The 25,433-nt window shown below is 37.1% G+C and overlaps 4 protein-coding genes and 1 pseudogene across 6 annotated transcripts; 3 read left to right on the top strand and 2 right to left on the bottom strand.

The window, feature by feature from the left end:
- Positions 1 to 2,573: 2,573 nt before the first annotated feature.
- Positions 2,574 to 6,257, bottom strand: LOC140785561 (mitochondrial pyruvate carrier 1-like). Of its 3 annotated transcripts, none has more exons than XM_073133451.1 (5): positions 6,092 to 6,257; positions 5,243 to 5,358; positions 4,748 to 4,802; positions 4,526 to 4,661; positions 2,574 to 2,898 (listed from the first exon to the last, which is right to left on the bottom strand). In XM_073133451.1, the coding sequence occupies exons 2-5, from the start codon at positions 5,333 to 5,335 to the stop codon at positions 2,862 to 2,864; spliced, it is 321 nt and encodes a 106-aa protein (XP_072989552.1). In that variant the 5' UTR covers positions 5,336 to 5,358; positions 6,092 to 6,257; the 3' UTR covers positions 2,574 to 2,861. The 3 variants fall into 3 exon arrangements, with proteins under 3 accessions (XP_072989552.1, XP_072989554.1, XP_072989555.1); XM_073133453.1 differs by having other exon boundaries at positions 6,097 to 6,197; XM_073133454.1 differs by lacking the exon at positions 2,574 to 2,898 and having other exon boundaries at positions 4,522 to 4,661; positions 6,097 to 6,195.
- A 600-nt stretch (positions 6,258 to 6,857) lies between these two features.
- Positions 6,858 to 12,244, top strand: LOC140785656 (DNA replication licensing factor MCM3). The gene is made up of 16 exons (XM_073133603.1): positions 6,858 to 7,021; positions 7,112 to 7,224; positions 7,333 to 7,541; positions 8,325 to 8,455; positions 8,546 to 8,784; positions 8,882 to 9,118; positions 9,231 to 9,385; positions 9,460 to 9,668; positions 9,800 to 9,962; positions 10,075 to 10,283; positions 10,647 to 10,706; positions 10,793 to 10,885; positions 11,188 to 11,345; positions 11,456 to 11,521; positions 11,611 to 11,752; positions 12,061 to 12,244. The coding sequence occupies exons 1-16, from the start codon at positions 6,956 to 6,958 to the stop codon at positions 12,115 to 12,117; spliced, it is 2,307 nt and encodes a 768-aa protein (XP_072989704.1). The 5' UTR covers positions 6,858 to 6,955; the 3' UTR covers positions 12,118 to 12,244.
- Positions 12,245 to 13,136: 892 nt separating this feature from the next.
- Positions 13,137 to 15,657, top strand: LOC140786025 (H/ACA ribonucleoprotein complex subunit 2-like protein; annotated as a pseudogene).
- A 307-nt stretch (positions 15,658 to 15,964) lies between these two features.
- Positions 15,965 to 17,819, bottom strand: LOC140787643 (peroxidase 11-like). Its single transcript, XM_073136681.1, has 4 exons — positions 17,530 to 17,819; positions 17,013 to 17,204; positions 16,773 to 16,938; positions 15,965 to 16,505 (listed from the first exon to the last, which is right to left on the bottom strand). The coding sequence occupies exons 1-4, from the start codon at positions 17,746 to 17,748 to the stop codon at positions 16,096 to 16,098; spliced, it is 987 nt and encodes a 328-aa protein (XP_072992782.1). The 5' UTR covers positions 17,749 to 17,819; the 3' UTR covers positions 15,965 to 16,095.
- Positions 17,820 to 20,344: 2,525 nt separating this feature from the next.
- On the top strand, positions 20,345 to 25,294 carry LOC140787543 (agmatine deiminase-like). The gene is made up of 10 exons (XM_073136519.1): positions 20,345 to 20,472; positions 20,678 to 20,791; positions 21,024 to 21,119; positions 21,189 to 21,273; positions 21,398 to 21,453; positions 21,533 to 21,611; positions 22,504 to 22,638; positions 23,213 to 23,448; positions 23,715 to 23,867; positions 25,042 to 25,294. The coding sequence occupies exons 1-10, from the start codon at positions 20,377 to 20,379 to the stop codon at positions 25,150 to 25,152; spliced, it is 1,161 nt and encodes a 386-aa protein (XP_072992620.1). The 5' UTR covers positions 20,345 to 20,376; the 3' UTR covers positions 25,153 to 25,294.
- Positions 25,295 to 25,433: the final 139 nt, after the last annotated feature.

Raw genomic sequence — 25,433 nt, 5'->3', positions numbered from 1 at the left:
TATGTTTATAGCGCTATAAGGATTTATTTGTTGCTAAAAATGAAAAAAAAAGTAATTATTTTTAAAAACTTCTCAACTTTTAATATTTTTAATTGCAAAACATAAATAAAAAAGCTCAACTTTTTTTTAAATTTTAATTTTTTCTTAAAAAAATCACTTTATTAAAGTCTGCCAATTTATCGACCTCTAATATCTAGTTACTAAACAAACCGTAAATAAATGTCTACAAAGATGAAGTAGATAGTTAAAATATCATATGTATAAAGATTCAACCTGATATACGATATAGTCTGTGAATGATTTTATTACAGCCATAGATAAATATGATAACATCCAAACAATCAACACAATGAGAAATATATCTTGAGAAATAAAGTATGGATGCACAGCACGAAGAATCAAACACTACTAGCTTTTTATTACACATTGCATAGTTACAGTCACCTCCAGCCGGAAGAAAATTTGAGGGGGGGGGTGGGCTAAAGATCTATGGGCACTGGCATCACCTGCCAAAACATTTTAGTACGTACAGAAGATATAAGAGTTGATAAGAGGAACTTGAGTCCAGTAGATCGGCCAGGGAAGTATGATACGACATAATATGCGAGCACCTATACCTAAGAAAACATTAATAAGTATAGTCATATCCCATTAGCATCAAATTTTGCAATTAAAAAAAAAATTCAATCACATGTGAGGTGTACAACGATAACCGAAAGACGAAAGAATAAGCATTTAGTCACACAAATTAAGGTTCCCAAAGGCTGATGCTGAGATTGAATCCAATAATACACAAGATAAAACAAAATCCAGGAAAGTTAAAATAATTTTTAGAGTCCAAATATCAGAGCTGGTAACTCAGTTGTTGAAGGAGTAAAGAAGAACATTAAGCACTCCAGCTGGTAACTCAGTTCATGATATCGATTTTGATGGTGAGAACAATTTGGTTCATTCTGCTTTCTACATCCACAGGATTGTTTGGATGTTGCTTTTGTCAACAAACCTTACGAGTGCAGGGAAAGCTCCTTCCTAGTCTGAAGTTGCTTCCACCAAGTATACAAAGCAACTCATGGTAAGGTAAGCAACCCATGAAATAGTGTTTTAGCTCATTTAATGAAGCCTAATTAAATCTAAGTGCTGCTCAATATATAATTTACCCTGTATTTAATGAATAGGGTTTGATATGGAGGATGATAATGGCAACATAGACAACAACACATCACACCAAACAAAGTCACAATATGCTACACGCATGTTTATACGAACTGACACTGTGCAATAGGCGCTAGCCCTAGTGCTCTGTTAGGGCTTGGTGGCTATCTTCTCCCCCTTGAGTGAGGGGTTTTCTCGCTGGCGTCCCCTCTTCTAGCCGGCAAGTTGGAGTAGGGGAGAGGCTAATCTTTTCCCCCTCTTTTTTTCTCTCCCTCTTTTTTCTCTTCCTCGTCAGGTTAGGGGTTTGCTGAGTGAGTGGGTGGTAGTGCCAAGATGCCTAGGCCAGGCTTGTCACCTCCTCCTTCTCCAACTCCGAGCCGTCTTCATCTCTAACTTTGCTAGTTTCTCGATCTACCCTCTCCTCGCCCTATCTCTTTTGAGATCTCATCTCGTCCTCTTCTCGCCTCCCTCTTCGTCAGAATTCTATTTCCTCTCAGTAGGTAGCCTCTAACCCAGCCATCTCCTTTTCGATTACCGCTAATGGTAGTTTTTGGCTTTTCCTACTGCTGCTTTCTCTAGCTCCTACTTCATCTCTGCCGTTGCTCCTGTGTTGTGGTGGTTACTGCCTCCTCCGTCTTGCTAGAGCTCTAGGCTATGACCTAGTTGGTCTCCCTTCATGGTTGTTGCCATCCCCTCGCGCTGCCCCTCTCGTTGGGCCTCCTCTGTTAAGGCTGCCGTCTAGCAGTGGATCCACCTTAGCCGTCGCTAGGTGGTTGTCTCACCGACTTGATGCAGTTCTGTTGCCTTGCTAGTTGCTGTTGAGTAGGTGTACTATTAGTGTTTCTGGTGGCCAGCTAAAACTGCCGGTGTTTTATTTGGATGGTTTCATTGGGTTGGCCGATCTCTATACATGTTAGGTCTATTTTGGCCGAGGAGAGCCATATGATGTCGATCCTTTACTGAGAAGTGTTTTTAGTTCAAGTCTCTTGCAGTTGTTTCTTCTTTGCAGGGAAGTCTTAGTGGGTTAAGAGAGAGGCTTATTTCTGCTTGAGTATTTCTTTAAATTAAATATTGATACACTAAGTTAATTATTGGTAAGCCATTCTTTTAGCCAAGAATGAGGCTTATTACATGATTTTATTCTATCTCACTTTCTTTATTTGTGTATCAATCTTTAATCATTACTTGATTCTTAATGAATCATTTGTCCATGGACATTTTCCAAGAAAGAAAAAGACACTCCCCAACAAAAGATCTACAAGTCTTGTAAGAGAAAAATCGAAAATATGTACAAGGTCAGACACTCCAGTCATTACTGTTGATATGACTGTAATTATAGTATATATTAGAATTGTGGCCTCTATATGCCCATACTGATAGTGGTTTCACCATTTATCCTAATAATAATGTAGTCAATCAGATTTCCTGAAAATCGACATATGCCTTTTAATGCATGAACCGTTTACTTATAAGGATCAATTGCCAAGGGGATGGCTTCTCAAAGTTCCTCCAGCAAATCACATACCCAGGTCAACACCAGATATAATCTTATACAAGTGAAAGCAGAATGTTAAATGAAACAATAGGGTTACGGGAGTTCAGAAGCAACTTCGCATTACAAAATATCCAGATTGCTATCTGAGCAACATTAAGCTTCAGTTCCATCAACTCTTATTCAATAGCACAAGGACACAAGGTGCTTTCAGACGCTAGTGCTGCACATCAGGCTCCTTCTTCTCCAAGTATCTGCAAAAGTTACTATCAGTGTAAAATATCTCTCAATTTGAAGAAAGGAACTAAAATATATTTGTTTGCTAATTCACTGCATGAAAGCTGCGAATCTGTCAATTAACAGAACAAATAGTAGAAAGATTCAGAACAAAAATGTCACACTTAAGAAGTTGACAAATCTTAATCTTGAGAACATTTATTCCCCTTCCTTTCCCTGTAGACATGAGCTAAGACATAACAAGGGTCTATCCATTAGAGTTACCAAATCAACCCGGAAAATATTAAGAATGTTCGAGTGAACAGCCACTGTTATGCAGCAGCCTGATTCTTCTAGACTTAATAAATATATGTACTTCTTTAAAAATACTAGCAGATTGTAAAGATCTTTACATACCATAGAAAGAATTAAGTGGTGAGTAGCATAATGAAGATACATCATACATCTAGAACTCTATATCCTGTGACCACCCAGTATATTAGCTCCTAACAGTAAGACAAAGAGGAAAGCTGGTGCCATCAGAATGACAGTGCTATGTATCTGGATTCTAGTGCCCTTAGACTGACAGTGCTATGTATGTATAAATTCCAAGTGGTTCTGAGACAGTAGAGATTGAGGTATTGTACTTACTCAACAACAAGAAGTTGGGTAAAATAGTGTCTTACCCAAGGTTTCGAAATTCAGGATTATGATTGAGATCAGTTGCCTAAAAAAACTATATGTATCAGCTATATTAGCCGCCCGTATCGGATCAAACTATTTTTTAATTACATAAAATTCTAACTATCATTTAAAAATAGAAAAATTTCAGAAAAAGATGAAAAAAATAAGAAAATAAAAATTAATCACATATAAAGTCTAAAAACTAAAAAAAAAAACTTAATAAAAAACATAATGAATAAGAGAAAAAAAATCCGAGTCAATTTCGAAAAGAAGACAATTATCCGACTTGAATCTTTTATTAAAATATGTTCTAGTCAATTTCGATTGAGACGACCGATACGGCCAAAACTAGTTGATACTAGATTGAAATCTGTCACCATGGTCTTACCTATTGTGATGTAAACAAACTAAACACAAAAGAACTAAGCATAGCTCAACGTCGAACTGTTTATGATTTACTCAAGCTTAAGCCGGCTGATTTAATTAAAAGATGAACAAGAGTTGGTCAAGAACAGAGGTCTTGAGGTTCTTATATACATTAACATTGATGACATTCAATTGTTCAAACTCGAAGAAACATCCCTGAAATATGTTCCTCCTCACATGACATGGTATTTCTCAAATAAAGAGATACTAAATGGGTTTTCTATTTCATATCATAGTTCTACTAGCACATAATATTTTGCTATTATATTTCTAACCTCAAGCTTATTTGCTCCCAACATGAAAGAGCTAGGATAGTCTCAAGCTGGCTCCTTACTATTTGGTGTATCGATGTTGAGTCAAGTTCCAAGATAAACATGAGCCGCTCCTAGGCGGCTCATACTAATTGTCCCTCCTACAGATCTCCAACAGTATGTAATATGAACTGAAAATGAATGACTAAGATATAAAAGACTGAATGAAAGACTTCGGTAAAAATGGTATTTTCTTAATAAACTAGAAGGCTCCTGAGGGAAACTAAAATGAAAGCATCCTTACCCTTGAGCTCTTGCCCATCGAGATAACTGATAGAGCTGAACTGTTTCATTAGACACATGGCATGCTAGAAGCAGGTAGTTTCGAGGCTGTACCATCCATGCAAACCTCATAAAGAGTCCGGAATAAACGCACATGGCTGTAACACAGAAAAAAAATTCAGGATGATTCATTACCATTTAGCGTATAAATATCATAAGATTATAAGTCAATTATTCCCCTTACCTGATGTCATGTTGCCAGATATCATTTCAGGAGGTTTCTGAGTATCTACCAAACCCTGAGAAAGCAATCTCAATTAACATAACTTCAACAAGAATTATATTCAAGTACTAGATAAAGAAGCAACATACATTTTCAGAAGAAATTAATTATCACATTCAATATCTCATGATCCTACTATTCATCTCGGTGTATTAGAAAGTATATATATAAGGGGAAAAAGAGCCATTCTTTTACATGCATTCCACAATGCTAAGACCAAATAACAATACAGTGAAAACATAAGACGGCATTTTTTTTGTTCCTAAAAAAATGAGATATCAATCTGTTGTTGATCACCCGCACAAACTTGTGAAGTTACCAAAGAAATGTTTTTTGGCATTAGCTATAATTGTTTCTCAATAAAGCAACCACTGAGAAAAAGGTCTTCTAATCTAGGCAGAAACAAGTTATCTCTAAAAGATTAACAAGATACCAAAAGGAGAATTTAGGACATACAGCAACAACAAAGCCCCAATTAGCAATCGGTCCCCAAAAGTGAGTTGTTTTTGGGCCGACCGGGCTGTTCCAGAAAGCTCGGAAGACCGACATAACAATTGACTGATATTGAAGACCTGAAAGTTATGACAATTAAAACATTAGAAAGCAGTAGTACCAACAATTCAATTCATCAGGAATGAGAGAAAGGGACACAATTATACCATACGGTATCAATAATAATCAATTTATTCATTACAAGCCATCACGCACAACAGAAGAATGCCAAACATCGCCAGAACATATATAACAAAATTTAGCTCATTTTACCAGCCATCTGCTCCAATCTTCCAGAAATTGGCTTTACATCAGTACGAAACAACTCAAGGGGCATGGCACGGTAGATTATTCATCAAACAACAACTGCAGGAAACCATAAAGATTTCCTTCCAAATTTAATAACCTAGAACTACCTTGAACCTTGGTCAATGTGCCAGCAACAACCAAGGTGGCTCTATTAAGCTCTTCCTTACCGTATCAATAAGTCAATTGAAAGTTTAACCCCATAAAATTGGGTAAGGTCTTCTCGATTACGTAAAAACTATACAAAATTATGCCCAAAAAACTAGTAGAATTTAGTAAATAAGATCATACATCATCTGTGCAATTGGTCAAAAGTAACCAAGATTAATCACGATTTTCATCACGATTTATACCTACAGACTCCAAATCAGCGACTCTACATTTAGTCGACCAAAATTTCTCAAATTCTCTCTCTCTCTCTCTATCCTAGTTCCACATAGCGAGATATGGATTAGACAACGAAGGTATTGGAAAATTGGATCAAAGTCCACGAAATAAGATCGATACCTTACTCTTGAGAAGTATAATAAGAACAAGAAGCGTCGGAGGAAGGGGACGAGGGTTTCTTGGAGGCCGTTGACGATAGAGTGGGGAGGAAGGGTGGAGCCGTGGAGGCGACGGTGGTTAGCGAGGGGTAAAGAGGAGAATATGTATGACACGTGTCAAGCACAGTGACACACGGAGGCTGTTCAAAGTCCGCATAATAGCCCAGCCCAGCCCAGCCCAGCCTAGCCGTGGCCTTCACTTAATAATTATTATTTTATATGACGATTGTTAATTTTGGGGATCGCGTATTTAAATATTAAGAAACTTTTTTTTTTTTGGTATTGGAAAATCGAGCAGTCCGAAATGCAATTAATTGTATTACAATTTGCTGTTGTTTGGGAAATCGAATATTTGTTTATATTTGGTCTATAATTTAGTCAATCTCATGTATTGCATTACAGTTAAGACTGAATAAACTATCAACAAATGGGCTAAAATAATGCTTATAACCAGCAAATCTTACCTGTTTAACCAAATAAACTATAGTAGGATCCACATCCAGTGGTTCAAGCATCGTATCGGGTTCCGGATCATAGGAAGGATAGATACTGTTGGAATCCGGATCAGGAATGTTTCGGATGTATGTATCTTAACTCCGACCCGTTTCCTGCTCCGAGTTGGAACCACCGGGTCGGATCGAATAGGCTGTCGAAAATCTATTTTACCGCTCCCACTCCGCATCTAGATGCCTTTCCCGCCAAAACTACTCGCTCCGTCTCCCTTTTCCCGCCAAATCGAACACCCAAAGAATGCGACACGCTTAGATCTGCCTCCTTTCTTTCTTCATCTCTCTTCCTCCTCCTCGTCTCTCTTCGATCGGTAGAGATGGAGATCAACGAAGAAGCAATGGCTGCTCAAAAGCGAGCCTTCTTGAAGTACTTCGACCAAGGCGTAGGTTTTCTCTCTCTTCCTCCATTACGATCTCTCTCTCTCTCTCTCTCTATTTTGATTCATATGTAATATTTCTTGGATATTTCTTAGGCGGGTAAGGTAATTTACACGAAATCCATCAGAGACATGATCAGTAACAAACGCCGCCGCCTTATCGTTGGAATCGATGACCTCCGCAACTCTGTACCTGATCTCGCCCGAGGGTAAAGTCCCAAATCTTTTTTGTTACCTACGTAGATAATTTATTGATGAATTTGCCCCCTTTTGTTGCTGGATTTAATTTGGGTTTTAGCTTATGGTTGTGTTGTCAGGTTGATTCGGAATCCGGGAGAGTATATGCAGCCGATTTCTGATGCCTTGACGGAGGTCACACGCGGTTTAGATCCCAAGTATCTCAAGGAAGGAGAGCATGTGCTTGTGGGATTTAGTGGTCCATTTGGGTTCCACAAGGTTACCCCAAGGGATCTCATGTCTTCCTTCATTGGATCCATGGTTTGCGTTGAAGGAATTGTCACAAAATGTACTGTTTTCTAACCTTTGTTTGATATAATTCTCTATGTTTTGATGCTTTTCCAAGGTTAAGTGCTTAGAAAACTTTGTAGTATGCTAATAGAGGTTTCTTTCATTTGTAGTAAAGCATTTCAGAGTGTAAACTCGTATATGGTGATATGAGAGTTTGCTTGAAAATTTACTAGCACTGGCATGTTCCAGCTGTTTATGAGGAAAATGAGATAGTGAAGTAATTATTATCAGATGGTGGAGAATTAGCTAATGATAGCTAAACTGGAAATATGACCTAAGAATCTTGAATGGAACCTGCTTCGAATTAGAAGCTGAGTTTGTGTTAGAACCACTGGTGCTTAAAGTGGAATATCTAGGTGAGCTCAATCGGATTGATATAAGTTTAGTCATGATTTATGTTACGGATCTTATCTTTAAGTAATTAAGTCCATCAACTCAAATGACAGAAAATAATAATAATAATGAACTACATGCCATAGCCCACAAGCATATCTCAACTCCTAACATGGCAAATACCATGTTGGTAGTTTGCTCATTCTTGCAGTGTCTCTCTGTAGGCCAATTCTTGCTTTAAAAGTTGGCTACCTGGTTAGGGCCCTAGCACGATCTATTCACTTGAAAGCTTATCGTTTTATTCCTTCATTTTTACATTTTTTATCTATTGGTTTCCGCTGCATTTCCCATTCCATGAACACATTCTGCTGTTGAGGATCTTGTTTGAGTTTTTAAGGCCTGACATACCACTATCATTCTTATGGTGGCCATCTTTTATTTTGTGAAGGCTCTCTTGTAAGGCCGAAGGTTGTTAAGAGTGTCCACTATTGCCCCACAACATCACAATTTATGTCTCGTGAATATAGGGACATTACATCAACTATGGGCTTGCCAACAGGTTCTGTCTATCCAACAAGGGTAATGCTCACCTTTGAGTTCTACTCGTCTAAGCCTGAATGGCCGTTCTTATTTGCTTGTTTTCGCTTACATGTTATTACACATGCTCAGGATGAGAATGGAAACTTGTTGGTAACTGAATATGGCCTATGCGAATACAAGGACCATCAAACATTATCGATGCAAGAAGTTCCTGAAAACTCTGCTCCTGGTCAACTTCCGAGAACTGTGGACATTATCATAGAGGATGACCTGGTGGATTCTTGTAAGCCTGGTGACCGTGTTTCAATTGTGGGGATCTATAAGGCTCTTCCTGGAAAAAGCAAGGGCAGCTTGAATGGAGTATTCAGGTTAGCTTAATAAATCTCATTTGCAGCTGATGGATTCATCTCTAGTAGTTTAGGTTACTGAATTATCTCTGTATGAAAATACTTACTGTGCCTACAGGACTGTTCTTATAGCCAATAATGTGTCTCTTCTGAACAAAGAAGCGAATGCACCGATCTATTCTCTAGAAGACCTAAAGAGAATGAAAGAAATATCAAAGAGAAATGACACATTTGATTTACTTGGAAATTCACTTGCACCATCAATATATGGCCATCTATGGATAAAAAAAGCCGTGATACTGTTGATGCTTAGTGGTGTTGAGAAGAATCTGAAAAATGGAACTCATTTGAGAGGGTAGGATTCTTTTCCATATTAGCATAATCATGCTATTCTATTCAGTCAAAGTTTTACTATATCATTTTCTACACCTAAAGCTGATGCCCTAGTTATTTCTCTTTCTTTGTAGTGATATAAACATGATGATGGTTGGTGATCCTTCCGTTGCCAAATCCCAGCTCTTAAGGGCTGTGATGAATATTGCCCCATTGGCCATCTCTACCACTGGACGGGGTTCTTCTGGTGTTGGTTTGACAGCTGCTGTGACCTCCGACCAAGAGACTGGTAAACTTTAGGGCAACTTGCAAACTATTTTCTATTCAATTTGTATCCATAATTACACCAGATTCATTTTCCAGGGGAAAGAAGGCTTGAAGCTGGTGCAATGGTTCTTGCTGATCGAGGTGTTGTTTGCATTGATGAATTTGATAAGATGAATGATCAGGACCGTGTTGCCATACATGAAGTTATGGAGCAGCAAACGGTAACAATTGCCAAGGCAGGAATTCATGCATCACTAAATGCTAGATGCAGTGTGATTGCTGCTGCAAATCCTATATATGGAACTGTAAGTTCATAGTATTTCTGTTGCTTTAGTTTCTAGCCATCCAATACAGTCAATCTGTCTCTACCCTTTTCCATAAGGAGATTATTTATAGCCAGTTTTTTTGATAGTGTTTTGTTGTGAATAAATAACAGTATGATCGGTCGTTGACACCAACAAAGAACATTGGACTTCCAGATTCATTGCTCTCCCGTTTTGATTTGCTTTTTATTGTTCTCGATCAAATGGATCCTGAAATTGACCGTCAGATTTCAGAGCATGTCTGCCGCATGCACAGATATTGTTCAGATGATGGAGGTAATGCTGCTATTTAGTTCTACTGCCATTTTTACTGACAAGATTCTTATCTGCTAGTTTCTTCTCTCTATATGCTTATTATTCTCTACCTTAAGTAGTTCGTACTGTACAGGGATAGGAGCCCTCGGTAGAACTTCAAGATATACTGAAGAAGATGATGGGGATATTAATGCATCCATCTTTGTCAAATATGATAGAGTGCTTCATGGGCAGGAAAGGAAAAGGAGTAAGAAGGCGAAGCATGAGAAACTCACCATTAAATTCTTGAAGAAGTACATACATTATGCAAAGAATAGAATTCAACCTAAGCTTACTGATGAGGTAAGCTATGAGTTATCTCAATGTGTATTTCTGGAGTTCCTTTAACCTAGGTCGTGATGTAATATGAATGGTCCTATTTTTTAGCTGATCCTTTAAGGAAGCAAGTATTAACTAGCCATGCTGAAGATGTTGTGAATGGCGCTTGTCTGAGACAAGACTGGCTTTTGTAAAACCTGCCATTCCTTCAAATTGATTTTTCCTATTTTGCAAGCTTTCTAAGATGGCATGTACCAGTTATTCATGATGTATGTTTCTATGGTTATGCCCAGCTTATGATTATTGGACTTCCAACACTGTGACACTAAAAATATTGATTTCCTTATTTTGATGGGACTGTCATACTCTTGCTTTTTCTCTGTGCAGGCATCCGACCATATTGCAACTTCATATGCTGAGCTCAGGGATGCCAGTGCAAATGCAAAGGTTGGCTCTAGAAAAATGGTTAGAATAGTTAATTGTGGTTCATGCACATAAATTGGTTGTGATATTTTCTTATGTTTTGTTCTCAGTCCGGAGGAGGTACACTTCCAATCACAGCAAGAACCTTGGAAACCATAATTCGTCTATCTACTGCTCATGCCAAAATGAGGTTGAGAAATGAGGTACTTTCCCTTGCCAGTTCATAATTCATGTATCTACTGCTCAGAATTTTTTTCACCCATGAAGAGAAAAGGGTTCACTAGGTGTCATGCAAGGCTCGTCTCTTGAAAAACCAGGACAACCCTTTTCCTATTGCTACTGAAATAAGCTCAACCTGAAACAGGAGTCATCATACCAAGCAACTAGTTAGTTTTTGCCTAGAATCACATGACTTGTTATTTCCCTACTACAGGTATCAAGTAAATGTATCAACCATCATACTCCTCTAAGATGCTTAGTGCTTTAGTTTTGTCCATCTCTGTAGGTACTGAAAGCTGATGTTGAAGCTGCTCTGCAAGTTCTAAATTTTGCTATATACCACAAAGAGTTAACTGATATGGAAGAGCGTGAACAAAGAGAGCTGGAGATGCAACAGAAAGCTGAACATGATGCTGCCACCAGTGGTGGCAATGTCAATGGAAGGTAATTCCGTTAAAGTTGTAGCATCGAAGGATCAACGCCATTCTTATTCTTTGCCATAATCAGCTTCAATTAAGCTTAACTCATTGTCTTTCTCCTATTACTGGCCTCAGCTCGGCAGATCCACTAGATATGGACATAGATGGTGTCCAAGAACGTGAGGATATATCTGCAGACAGGTTTATATACTATCCTATTTTGCAATAGCAGGATTTTCCACTTAAAACTTTCCTCTCACAACAATGCCTTTCTGGAATATGAGTTGCAGAATTGAGACATTTGAGTCTATCTTGGGCCAGCACGTGTTAGCCAACCACTTGGATCAAATCTCTATTGCTGAAATTGAGCAGTTAGTTAACAGGGAAGCAGCTGCACCTTACACAAGACGGCAAGTATCATCCATCTTAGAGGTAAGTGAAATATATTCCTTTTCCGTGTATCACTATACAGATTTATTGTAAAAAAAAAACTCCATAAAGTTCTTTGGCGAGGCATCTTTTTCCATGATTCAAAATGCATAACCGCCCCTAAGTTTGGCTCCCCGATTTGTGTATTCTGCTTCATGGGCAGTGAAATGAAAAGGTTCACTAGAATAAAATTGTTTTAGATTACATTAACAGAACTGGTATCCTGAGCTAAGCTTCCCAAGTTTCTTAGTAAGAGTCACAATTGATATAGAATTGTTTCTCATTATTTTTCTACTCCATCCGGTTTGCAGAGAATGCAGGATTCCAACAGAATAATGATAAAGGATGGAATAGTTCGAATCATCTAAACAGCTCAGCATTGTCAGTAGGCATATCCGTGTAACATTATTCCTTGAACATCTGTGCTCTGATTCTTATGGCTCTTTTGGCGATAATTTAATTTGGCAAGACCATCCTATTTACGTTTTTGTTGAATTTACTGTTACTCTAATCCTAACCATACAAGATTTTACGCATGTTGTTGTAAGCTCATGCATGAAGCGATCATACTTGTGTATCTTGTTTGAGAGAGTTACAGTGTTATCACATGATGCTGAGAGTTATGGAGGTAATCAAGCTGCTTACAGGAGCCTGCCAACATGTGTCAAAGTGTGGGCTATCTTGGTTCTGGCTTGCAAAACCTGCTTAGAGGAGCCTGCCAGCCTGAATGCTGTCTCAATAAATATAGAATCCAGATAGGCTGATGAGATGTTTCTTGACTAAAAGAGTAAAGGTTCTTTAGGTCACTCTTATCACCTGAAAATTTGTGAGATTGATGTGTGAATTTGGCACACTGTTCTGGTAGGGGAAGTTAATGAAGCACTTAATATTTTGAGTTATTGAGCTTATATATGGTTCTCTCCAGATCATGCAGACAGTTGATAGAAAGTGTTTTTGTTGCCTAAGATTATTCTTTCTTCTGCGGTTTCAACCAAATCTTTTGTGATGTAATATCTGTTGGGATATTGTCTTTGAACTGATACATGTGCAAATATATATACATATAAGAATTTCATGATGCTTTAATTAAAACGGTGCTGTTAAGATACTATTTGAGAATAATTGCACTGGCGATATAGGCTGTAGGTATTACGTAAACCAACCTAGAAATTGTTAGTCAAGTCAGACTTGCAAATGAAACCAATCGTACGTGGAGCTCGTTCGATTTACTTAAATTGCTTTCAAAAATCAAAACCCTCTTTAGATGAGCACCATGAACTAAGACATTGACCTAGTTTCTTCCTTCTGCTAAACGGGTCATATTTGAGTTTTGAGATGGTTCTTACCCGATATGACAGACAATGCCACCTGGCGGGTGGCACGAAAAAGTGAAAAAAAAAACCCCACAACCACAAAGCCTTAAGCCCTCTAATATCTGGCGTCTACAACCCTAATAAGGCACCAAAGTTTTGTACCGAGAGATTAAGGCGAAGTTGGTGAAGGATGGGCAGCGATAGCGAGGTGGAGAAGTCTGCGAAGGAGAAGAAGAAGCTGATGGCTTTGGCCCCCATGCGAAACCCCTGGCTGGGAAAAAGCTGTGCAAGAAGACCCTTAAGCTCGTTAGAAGAGGTAATTATTCGATCCAAAACGAATAATTTGCATTTGAGCATTCTTATTTTCTATTTATTTTCTTACGATGATGTGTTCTTTCGTGACTTGTTGCTTTTCTCGTAAAGGGTTACAGTTGTAACCCTTAAGCTCGTTAAAAGATGTTTTTTTTTTGTTGATACACAATGTAACGAGTTTCTTTTTTCTCTATTAATAACTCATTCTATTTGTATTTTCGACTTTAATCTTGAACTTCTGAATTGGTATTATTTTTTAGTACAATTTTTGTTATCATGTTTCAGCTTCTGCATCGAAGTGTTTGAAAAGAGGCGTAAAGGAGGTAGTGAAGGGTATCCGCCGTGGTAACAAAGGGTCGGTCTTCTCAATCCTTTTTCTCGTCTTTATCAATAAGCATTGCGGTAGTTCTCGCAGCTTACTCATCAAATGATAGACGAGACTCGAGGGTGACAAGTAATACATTGTAGGTAGATAAATTTTTGCGGAAAAGAATTTTATTTTATTGGGGATCTAATTAAACAAGCAGGAGGATAGTCTCATGTGCACATAGCAAGGCATCATCGACTAGATATAATTTTAGAGAGAAACGTAGGCACTGGAGGGAACAGAGAGATTATAAAATTAATGCTCTTGGATATATTATGAGATATAATTTTGTTTTTAGAATTACTTCCAGCTCGACTAAATGAAGATATAGCTGAGAGACATTAAGCTGCGCACTTGAAGTGGTTTACTTGTTATTTATGCCCTTCATGTGTTGAAAGGTTTAGCTTATTTTGAAGACATAAAAATTTCGAAGGTTGATGTGTTGGTCAAGGCAATGTTCTACTGTTTTCTTAAATGCCCATAAAGTAATATTGTTTTTTGTTTATGCAGGTTGTGTGATTGCTGGAAACATTTCACCTATTGATGTGATCACGCATGTTCCTATAATATGTGAAGAAGCTAATATTCCATACATATACCTCCTCTCAAAGGAGGTTATATACCATTCTCTGCCTTATTTTATTTTTTGTTTTAGTTCGTGTTAAAGTCTAACTTGTGTGTAAACGCTGCAACTAGCATGCCTTTACCAAACTGTGCACCTGCAGTCATTTGTTACTTTTGATTCTTCTACTCAGCTAGCCTGTAATGATCGCCTAACAAGGTGAAAGATTGAATGTGTGTTGTAAATATGGTAATATACTTTTCCATAGATATGAAAAAAGGTTTATTGGAAGATGCATGAAGAATATATGTTGAATTGAAAGGTTTGACTGTTTCATCTCCATTTGTAGATCTGTCTTCTCAAACCTGTCTGATGGGATACCATATATAATTTTCAATATAGCAACCTGAAGATGTAGAAACCAAGGAAAAAGCTATAGCATTACTAATATGCTAATTTCATTTTAAGAACTCCTTTAAGATGTTGGACCCAGATAGTACATAATATTTTTTCTCCAGTTTGGCCCAAGGAAGAGAATGCTCCCACCATCAACTGCCAAGGTTTTCTGGAGTCGATCACAATTATCCCAATCTGCTGCTCCACCGTCTTCGATATGGTGAAGAACATCTACATGTGCTCCTGAAGGAGAAAATTTGCATTTTCTTGCTACCAAGCTGGAGATAAGATTATGTGGTATCTTGTTTTTTAAAGGATTTGGATTATTAGTAACATTGTAAATGTTCGGCCAGTTAGCTGGAGAAAGAACTGTTATATTGGAACATTATATGTAGTATCTTATCTATCTCTGTTACTGGTTTTTGTTTTCTTTCTTCATTGCTTCAGCTCAATTTTATATCAAATATTTTGACCATTAATCTAACATGTTTGTTTCCTGGTGCCCTTCTCTCCCTTCCAGGATCTTGCGACTGCTGGGGCCACTAAGAGACCTACCTGCTGTGTTTTAGTATTAACCAAGCCAATCAAAGGGGAGCTTGAGAATGAGGTGAAGGAGAAATTGCAGTCCGATTATGAGCAAGTTGCTTCCGATGTTGTTCAACTGACTTCATGTTCTGAAAAAAGTGAAAGCAGGGTGAAAAGGAAACAGCAAGCCAGCTTTGCTCATCTTGCCTTTCGTGACATGTCCATTTCAGCTCTCTGAACGCAGATTGGTTTTATCTTGTTGAAGTGATGCACATAGGTCTAGATTTGTATTCCCCTTTGTATTTCCAGTTTCAATCATGTGTAGTACTATGGAAATAGCTAGTTAAATACTGTCTATTGAGCAACACTTAATTATTGATAGTGAGCCAACGATATAAATTGTGAATCTATCGTGGTCATCATCTTGAAATTAGCTCACAGTGGTTAATGGTTATACTTGATGAGCATGTCTTCTTCCCCTTCTCTTTTCAATTAGAGAAAATTGATACTACTAACCTTTAACTAAGACATTTGTTAAATGGTTGATGATAGCTAATATATACAGTCATGAACAATTGAACATATGCAGAACTCTTTTGCACACTATGAAGTCCCGAATGATTTGGGCTGGGCTTCTCTATTTCTGAAAACGTTTACTTGTGTTAAGTTTTGTGGCTTGGAGTTGGGCTTTTTGCTGAGCCTGGTTCAACGTTCAAAAATCTAATCTTGATTCACATCGATACAATATAAGTGGATGTTTAATTATAATAGCACCAGTATAGTTTTTGAATCAAATATATGTATCTCAATTCAATTAGCATCTCTCTATCTTTACTATGCGTAAGTTCTCAAAACCTCATGCAAACTAAGCTCATGTGTTCACAAATCTGCAGTTCTTCCTCACTTCACCACCCTCAGGATTTGTAATGTTCCCCATCTTGACCATAGAATCTGAGAACTGCTTCAAGAAGGCGATAGGGTCAGCCCAGTACTTGGTGACGAGGTTCGTCGTCTGGAACCCGATCAGGCTCGTCAACTTCTGGTCGGAGTTCAAAAGGCCATCTCCTCTCAGCAAGGTCCCGAAGAAGGCGTTGTCGAAGACTATCGGCGTGATGTAATCCATCGGGCTGATGTTATCGTCGCGGCCGTCCATTGGGCAAGTCTCCTTCAACTTAGTAAGGTATATCTCCGAAGCCGGCGCGAATTTTGAGGTTAGTTGGAAGTTCCCATAGATCCTCTCGCGGAAGTTTACGCATCGAGATACTCCAATGGTGTGAGAACCTATCAGTTTTAGCGTTATTGATAGACACGTAATATGTAGGAATAATTGCAGCTACACCCCTTAAATTATTGACTATTTTTATATAGACTCACATCTTAACATTATAAAATTTTCAAAAAGTCTTTTCCATTAGTCGTTCGTTCTAGGCGCTCTAAGAACTAATTTATTTTTATTTGATATAAAGACAGAAAAGTTGAGAATAAGATGATCATATTATCCTTAATAAACGAGTCCCCCTTTCTAGATGTGATAGTTAGAAGATATACCTACTAGGGCAACCATGTCTGTGATTGAGAGACCTTTTACTAGGAACTTGGAGATGAGGGTGAAAAGTCCTTGCTTAGGAGTTGGGATATCTATGTTTGCTTTGTCTAGGCTTGCAGTCTTTGAATCCAATCTGCCTACTGGAACATCCCAGTAAGGTCCCCCAACCTGTCCAGTTTCAACAAAGAAAATTATACATATATCATCTGAAGTTGATAACATATGTTGTAAAAGATTTTTACCAGGATGACTGCATCTCTAGCTGCAATGGCAAGCAAGTCCGCACAGGAGACAACTTTAGGGCACTCTGCTTCAAGCTTAACCTTGATCTTGTCTATGAGGTCGAAGCCTTTCAGGGAGTTGGCATTCTGATCTGCTTGCTTCTCTCCGATCAGCGTCGCCGTGTCGTCGAGCAGCACCGATCCATCGCAGCCCTGCACATATATATACTTGAGATGCTCAAGAGGATCAAAACAGTTTTGCATCCCCGACATATAGATTAGATAATTGGGCCAATCCTCCTCAATGTTTATGGATTTAATGACTGGATTATAGTGATTTACCTAATCACATAGATAAATTAAATTAAGTATATATGAGAATGACTTTAAATCCTTAATAACTCTGTCACCCACATCTCTTGATTTGTAGCAATATTGCACTATATGATGATGTTTTTGATTGATCAGCAAAATCAAAATGCAAGATGTTTTGTTGCCCTAAATTAGCTAAGATTGAACAGTTGGCTTCTTCACTGACCTGAACAAAGCAATCATGGAAGTGGAGCCGGAGGATGATGGCGGCGTTACGTGGATTTTGGCGCACTGCGCACTCCATCTCCTGCCGCACGATGTGCTCCGCCGCCGGGCATGACTTGGAGTAGTAGTCTAGGCTCAGTTGTGAAGGATCCTGTGCCTCTAAAATGGTGAAATATTGAGTTCCTACTACACAGGCTAAGAATAGAAGCAAGGCTGCCATTGAATGGAATATTTTTCTTTATATATATAAATGTCTTCAGTTAAAGAGTACAACAGAGATGATGTGTGAAGAGTTGTAGTTCATTGCCTTAGGTATATATTTACATGTAGGAAGTATGAAGAGGAGAGGAGAGAGTCAATAGGAGGATCAGCTAACGTTCGAGAGGTTGGCGGAGTTAGTGACCTAAAAGTATATATATATTTGCATGCAGGTTCGGTGTTCGGTGGATTTGGATTCGATCACCAGCCATAGAATTAATGCTTACTACTATCCTCAATTTCTTTATGGGTTCATTAATTACTTTAGTTTAATTTTACAAAATTTTGTAATTAAAAGCACGTAACATTCATGTGATCTCATATTTAACTAAATTAGATGTCGACTTTAAAGATACTTATTAAAAAAACAAAATTTATTTAATATATTTATCATATACCTAAGAGGTCCTGCAACATAGATTGCAGAGAATCTTTGTCCATAATAATGCACATGCTGTTGAAGCAAGAGAGCCTTTAAATATCTTAAATTCGAATAATCATCCATTAAACATAGATATAGAATATGCTTGTCATAATATGGAGCAGGTAACAACAACAACAACAACAACAATAACAACAACAATAACAACAACATGTACTTTATTATCTCTTAAAGTTTCCAAGGGATACATGTCATTTTCACTCTTACCTCCTCATCACTCTCTTTTCTCCTCCACACACTGGATTGGCCTCGTGTTACATATGGTAGATAGGAAATGATAATAATGTGGATACTCCAAGACGCACAATGGATGCCATTCAGTCGGTGTTCACGAGCATGCAGGACAAAGTAAGATTCCATAGCGACGTGCATGGCAGCGTCTGAAAGAAAGACTCCATGTCCATGGATGATATATCGTCCTCTCCACTCTCTCTTTTGGATGGTCTCTGCTTGTGAAGTTGGTCCATGCGATAGACGATTAATTTCCTTTCCATTATCCTTCCTTTATGCTGTGCAAAAGTACGTACTACATGCATGCATGCATGCACGGCACTGGAACTAGATCAATCCCTTTTGCTTGCAATGGCGTATATATTACTGTGCGTGATCAATATTGGAGAAAGTTTAACTTCTTTTTCACATAAAAATGGTGGATTACTACTTGGATAAGTCTTGGATCATTGCCTTCGTATCTTAGGGCTAAGTTTTTGTGAGAAAGAGGTGGAAGAGCATGTGGTTGAAGGAGGAGAGAAAAAATATATATATTAATGGGTTTAGGGTCTATAGGACGGAGAAGAGATATATTTCATTGTACTAACTCTTATCCGAAATCCTAAACTTATTCTCCAATTCCAAGTTAATACTGCAGTGCTCATGAGCTAATTAAAGAGAATTTGTTTTTAGTGAAAATATTTTATTGCCCTAAAGAAGAAGTTATTCTAAATTAACAGTAAGTTAAGTTGTTGAACGATTTTACTTCAAAAACTTGCTTATTACTTGGCAAAAACTATTGTAATTTAGTAAATAATTTGAAAACTATAGATCAATAGTATATATATATATATATATATATATATATATATATATATATATATATATATATTGATACTGACGACCTATCGACTCCAACAAATTAACTAAGGAGCATCGATCAATTCGACGTTGGTCCAATGAGTTATTATTTTTTCCCACACATGTTCCATGCTATTGCTAAAGTGGTCCTTACAATGCATTATATGTTAATTATTTGAGTTTCGCTACCACCTGGAGGCCTCCTTTTGTGATCCTTACTATTTGGTGGGCATTAATTGGACCCGGTGGTCCTCAAGTTTGTACGCTTTCCTTTAAGCCATGGTGCATGCCAAATCCATGCAGTGTGTCTCGTACTTTAAAAAAAAAATTAACTTCTAAGAACGACAAAAATATGCACATTAATTGGCTCATCTCGATCCATTGGTTTGGATCCAGAACCAATAGAGAAATTAGAGAAGATAGATAAATAGATATGAACGACAAAAGATCATTCTATCGATATATAGGTGTCACATCGAACCGGCTATAACATTAAGACAAAATATACTAAGGAGACCAATACTTTGAATGACTACCACTAGCATAATTACATGTTCTAATTAATCGGGACTGTACTTAAATCTATGAAATAGAGGAGGTTTTGTACAATATATATGTCCAAAATACAGGTGGTCCTTTGCCAAAAAATAAAATAAAAAATAGAGCCCTATGAATTATGATTTATATGATATGAGTTTATTATATTTTGACCCCTCTGGTACTACTTTATATCATTTCTAATCCGTAGCAAAATTTTAAATCTTTCTCTTCTCTATAGCAAGAAGAGATAACAAGAGAGAAATCTTCTCTAAATCCAACTCGTTTAATATCACAAATCCAATACTAAAGGAGAAGATAGAAGGAAGATAACGACATAGTGATATATTTAAATAATTTAGGGGTGAATGAGGGGCCAAAAGTGATAAATAGCAATTCTAAAGACATGCTGCCAAGTATTCTAGAAGCAGCAAATTCCTACATTCTTGGATGGAGACGATCTGCTCTCTCACCATCTCCTCCCTCTATAAAAGGCGGGCCACTTCTTCGAGCTAGAGAGCCGTGAGAGGGAGTGAAGAGATGGCGAAGAAGGTAACGTTGAGGAATCCTTCTGAATTGGGTTTCCACATGCCTGCGGAGTGGGAGCCCCATCTCCAATGCTGGATGGGTTGGCCGGTGAGTTCTCTTAATTTCTCTTCAACTCTTTATTCCTCTTCTTTTCGTTTGTTTAGATGGATTCTTAATAATAAAAGTAAAGGTGTCTGCTTTTAGAATCTTATATGGATTTTTGTTTCCTCCAACTCTTTCAATCCTCATTTATCAGCTTAAAGAACTCGTTCCTTGTTTGTGCCGACTCCTTTCTTTGCTGTTTGGATCGCAGGAACGCCAGGATAATTGGCGGGAGAACGCCGGTCCCGCACAAATGGTGTTCGCGAATGTGGCTATCGCGATTTCGAAGTTCGAGCCGGTTACAATATGCGCTAGTTCTGCTCAGGTCTATGAATTTTTTATTTTTTATTTTTTTTTTGCGAGTATGTCCCTTTAAAGTCTCTTTTTCAATTCTCTAAAATTGATATTTGGATCTATATCATTCGAATATTACCTTTGGGTTTATTTTGGAGGGGTATATTTGCATCTGCTTCTGTTGATTTGGTTTATTGTTTCTTATGTGAACAACCGTAATTTTTTCTAGTTTCCTTATTATTTTCTTTTGGGGTATCTGACAGTATGAGAAGGTATTTCAAATGATGCAACATAAGCCTAACATCCGAGTGGTGGAGATGAGCATGAATGATTCATGGTTCCGTGATACTGGACCCACCGTAAGATCCTTGTGGCTTGTGATTTTTGCTGTAGAACTGCATTTGCCTTACTAATAACTTGGAAATTAGTTTGTTCGACGCGATGGGAAATCCAGCTCTGTATTCCAAGAACAGGAAGTTGCAGGGATTGATTGGCAATTTAACTCCTGGGGCGGTATCTAATTTTTCACTTAGTCTGCTCCAATTTTGTTTCTGAACTTGTCGACATTTCTGCTGTACAATAAAGCTTGGGACAATAGCATAACAGGGAATTTCTTTTTCTATTTTTTTGTATATAGGTCCTGAAGATGGTTGTTATGATGATTGGAGTCTTGATAACCTTGTTGCCAAGAAGGTAAATGAATCAGTTTTTGTTCCCTTTCCCTTTTGATAAGTATGTGCCATATTAACTCTTTCTTCTGATTTTCTATAAGATTCTCGAATTGGAGAGGCATACTAGATTTCCACATCACATTATTCTTGAGGGTGGAAGCATCCATGTAGATGGAGAAGGTCATATACTATCACAGATGCGTGAAAGTTTTCCATACCATACGATTGCTCTCTTTTCCTCCCGTTTCACCTTAATTCTTTTCCTTTTCTGATATTCTAGTTCAAATTCATCATACACAGTTATTTAAGTATTCTACAATTATGTTATTCTACAATTATGCACTTTGAAATGATCGATATTCTACTATATAATTATTTTAAAGTTGAAATCCACCATCATGTTGTTTTGACCTACTTCTTTCTCCTTACGCCGTCTTCTAATATAAAAGGAGTATAGTTCTATTTTCATTTTTAAGTTTTCCATAAAACATGTATTTTGCTTGGTATAAGGCTATGTATTTCAAACTTAATTTTGCATCAGCAATAAAATATTAAATTATCAATTATCTATCAACTTAAACTTTTAGAGCAGTTGATGAGATGAAAATTTCAAATTATATGCTTGTAATCAGATTCAGGAATATTAATCCATACTTGACATGCATCAGTGTATCAAATAACTTACCTCTTGTGCAGCCATGAAAGGAAAAGTATGAAGATACAAAGTAAATGTTATGATAGAGTTTGAAAATATTTCTGCAGTTCTAAAGAGATTTTACAGCATTATTGTGTTGTCCTTTCAATCTTGTTTCCATTGCACTAGCATCTGAATATTTTATACTTATTCATTCTAAAGGAAGTTGATTTTCTTGGCTACATTCTCGCAAGCAAGATTTTTTGTTGATGCTTGGGATTTTTTATTGACCCCCATTTGTTTTAGCGTAGCTTTTTGAGTCATTACTGTTGTAAATGGTAGAGTAGAATTTCAACCTGCACGAAGTTCTTTCTATGTGATGTTGGCAGACCTAGAAGGTTTTCTTATTTGAAGTCTCTTGTTCTCATCTTTTCACAGGTACTTGTATTACAACTGAGGAGTGCTTACTGAACCCTAATCGGAACCCTGATATGAGTAAAGAAGAGATAGAGCATGAGTTGAAAATATACCTTGGGGTCACAAAGGTCATTTGGTTGCCTAGAGGGCTTTATGGTAACCTTCAGAATCTTTATTTTTATGCAATTCCACTAGGCCAGGTTTTGCAATTAGGTTAGCTTATATAATTGAGATGCCATTTCTAAAACTAAGGTTTTAATATATTCTTTCAATAAAATAAATGTTGAGGAATATATAAGAAGACATAAATTGAGACGTTCTACCTGACTTTTAATATGTTTCATTAAAACTTTTGTTTTCACAGCCAAGTTATGTAGAGGCTTGTATAATTTAGGCTTACAAAGTTGCTCGATGTGATAAAGGTTTGTTCTGTGGCAAGCTGCATATAGGTTCAAGGAATAAAAATAAATCTTCATTTAATGGAAAGATTTATTAGTGCTTTAATTAATGCACCTTGTAGAAGATCTAAACTGAATCAGGTCTCTAATAACCTTCCAGATAACAGGGTGATTATGTGATATATTGGATATTTGCATGGCTTTCAATGGTTTGCCAATTGATATCTAGTCAATATTGATTCATTCTCTACTTTCATTTAGTCATGTTATCTTATTCTAACAAGAGTTTTATCAATATTTGCTCATCTAGTGGACATCTTACCAACTTGTAGGTGATGATGATACCAATGGTCATATTGATAACCTCTGCTGTTTTGTAAAGCCTGCTGTGGTGCTTCTGTCATGGATTAACGATGAATCAGATCCTCAATATGAGCGTTCAGTTGAGGCTTTCTCTGTTCTCTCCAATGCTACTGATGCTAAAGGCAGGAAAATAGAGATAGTCAAAATCCATGTACCTGGACCTCTGTACATGACAGAAAAAGAGGCAGAGGGAATTATAGAATCGGTTTGTGCCATTATTTGAGTCAATTTTCTTTGCTACAAAGAACTTTATTTATTCTGATGGAAATAGATTTCAGCAGACTTTTTGCCATACACTTATACTTCTCAAATTTCACATTAATCTATCATGTTCTAAGATGGAAAAATTTCCACTGCTCTCTTTATATGTTCATCCAATAGCTTATAGTTATTATTTTTCAATCTAATCTCTATCTAGCTACATAATAATTCGTGTTATTTTTGACTCACGATGCTGTGCTCTAATCATAGGGGCATGCGGTACCAAGGCCACCAGGTACAAGGTTAGCTGCTTCGTATGTGAACTTCTATATTGCTAATGGTGGAATTGTGGCACCAGCATTTGGTGATAAATGGGACCAGGAAGCTTATGATGTACTCAAGATAGCATTTCCCAATCACGAGGTAAGCTTAAGATGCCCTCTAATTATTTCACCTAACATTATTTATATTGGTATTCTTTTGTTGACTTTTGTATCTTGAGATATCTTCCACAATGAGTTTAGATGTGTATAATGGAGTAAGGCATCAGGAGAAGAGATATCTTGTAAATCTATTTCAAGGATCTGGACCATCTAAACTAGTTTCTTTAGTTGCATGCCATATGGTTGACTGACTTCGAGAACAAGGCGCTCTACACTTGTAAAATGGATAAGTATGTTGGGTAATTCACATCACTAGGACATGAGGCCTCGTTTACTTATGGAATAAGTATAAATTTATTTCAGTATGAGTCTTTTTATACTAGTATAATAATCAAACAATAACTTAATACTAGTTTTTTTACTAATATCTACTTATCTCTTCTCTCATTTTTCATCCAATATTTGTATATTTACTATTTTACTCTTGAGAGGACATCACTTCAATCAACTATCATTTCAATCATTTTCTTCCTCTCATTCTTATTTCTCTCCTCTCTTCTCTTCTCATCCACTCGTTATAACGATTTTTTTTTCAGTTATTTGCTAATGTATTTGTACTTTTCGTCTTACATTAACTGTAATAATTATATTACTATACCAATTTATAACCAAACATTATAATAATCTAAATCGATATAAGCTCTATTATGCAAGTTTAAAAAATGAGCATAGCTAAACTAGTATGTAAGTTATTTCACAAGCGAATGCTCTGGCTTTGTTTCTACAGTTGTAGTACTGTAACTGTTGATTGTTTTTTCGAGCTCTTTCTAAAAATCCTTTTCCTTTTCCTTGGGCTTGTCTACAAAACTATCTAATTTTCCCAGTAGCATGACATATTTATGGAATATTGACAGCTACATGTATTGACCTTCTTCCTATCCTAAGCTTCAAAATAGGATGATGGTGATGACTAGGGACAAGTCTTGACATTAAATGGCTCTTCCTTTCTGTTTCTTGTTTTAATATCATTTATTGATAGACTATCTGTAAGAGTTCTTTTTGAACGAAATACAAGGAATTGTAAGTTGTGCAGTCGGTAAAACTCACAACACTGGCCACCCTACATGAAGATATTTGAAATTCTCGCGTACAAGTTTCATTTAGTTCAAGTAAATAAATTTGTATTTGGCTGACCAGTGAATTGTTCTTCTTAGGTTGTAATGGTCCAAGGTAGCAGAGAAATAGTTCTGGGAGGTGGAAATATACATTGCATTACACAGCAGCAGCCAGCTCTTACCGTTGTGGATGTGAAGAACAAGATCTAGGAGCATGTCCTCTACTACTTCTTTTGGCATAATAAGGACTGTTCTTGCATGATTCGAGTTCGCAAGAAGCTTGTTTAAAATGTTGTCCTTCTAGTCATGATCACCAACTTCTGTGCTTAATAAATTTTTGTCGTTGAGTTTATTTGATGGCTGATCACTAATTATGGTTGATGGTGGCGTACTAGCAGGATTGAATTATCTTTTAAAATGATTTGACTTATCGGATCTTTCTTGAAGAGATTTATGTCTCATGAATATTATAATATTATATAAATTCATGG

Source organism: Typha latifolia, chromosome 4 (assembly GCF_019914945.1).
Source record: "Typha latifolia isolate L0001 chromosome 4, TyphaL0001v2, whole genome shotgun sequence".
Taxonomy (NCBI): domain Eukaryota; kingdom Viridiplantae; phylum Streptophyta; class Magnoliopsida; order Poales; family Typhaceae; genus Typha; species Typha latifolia.
Note: the sequence above shows the minus strand (reverse complement) of the source record. Positions and strands in the feature narration are given on the sequence as shown.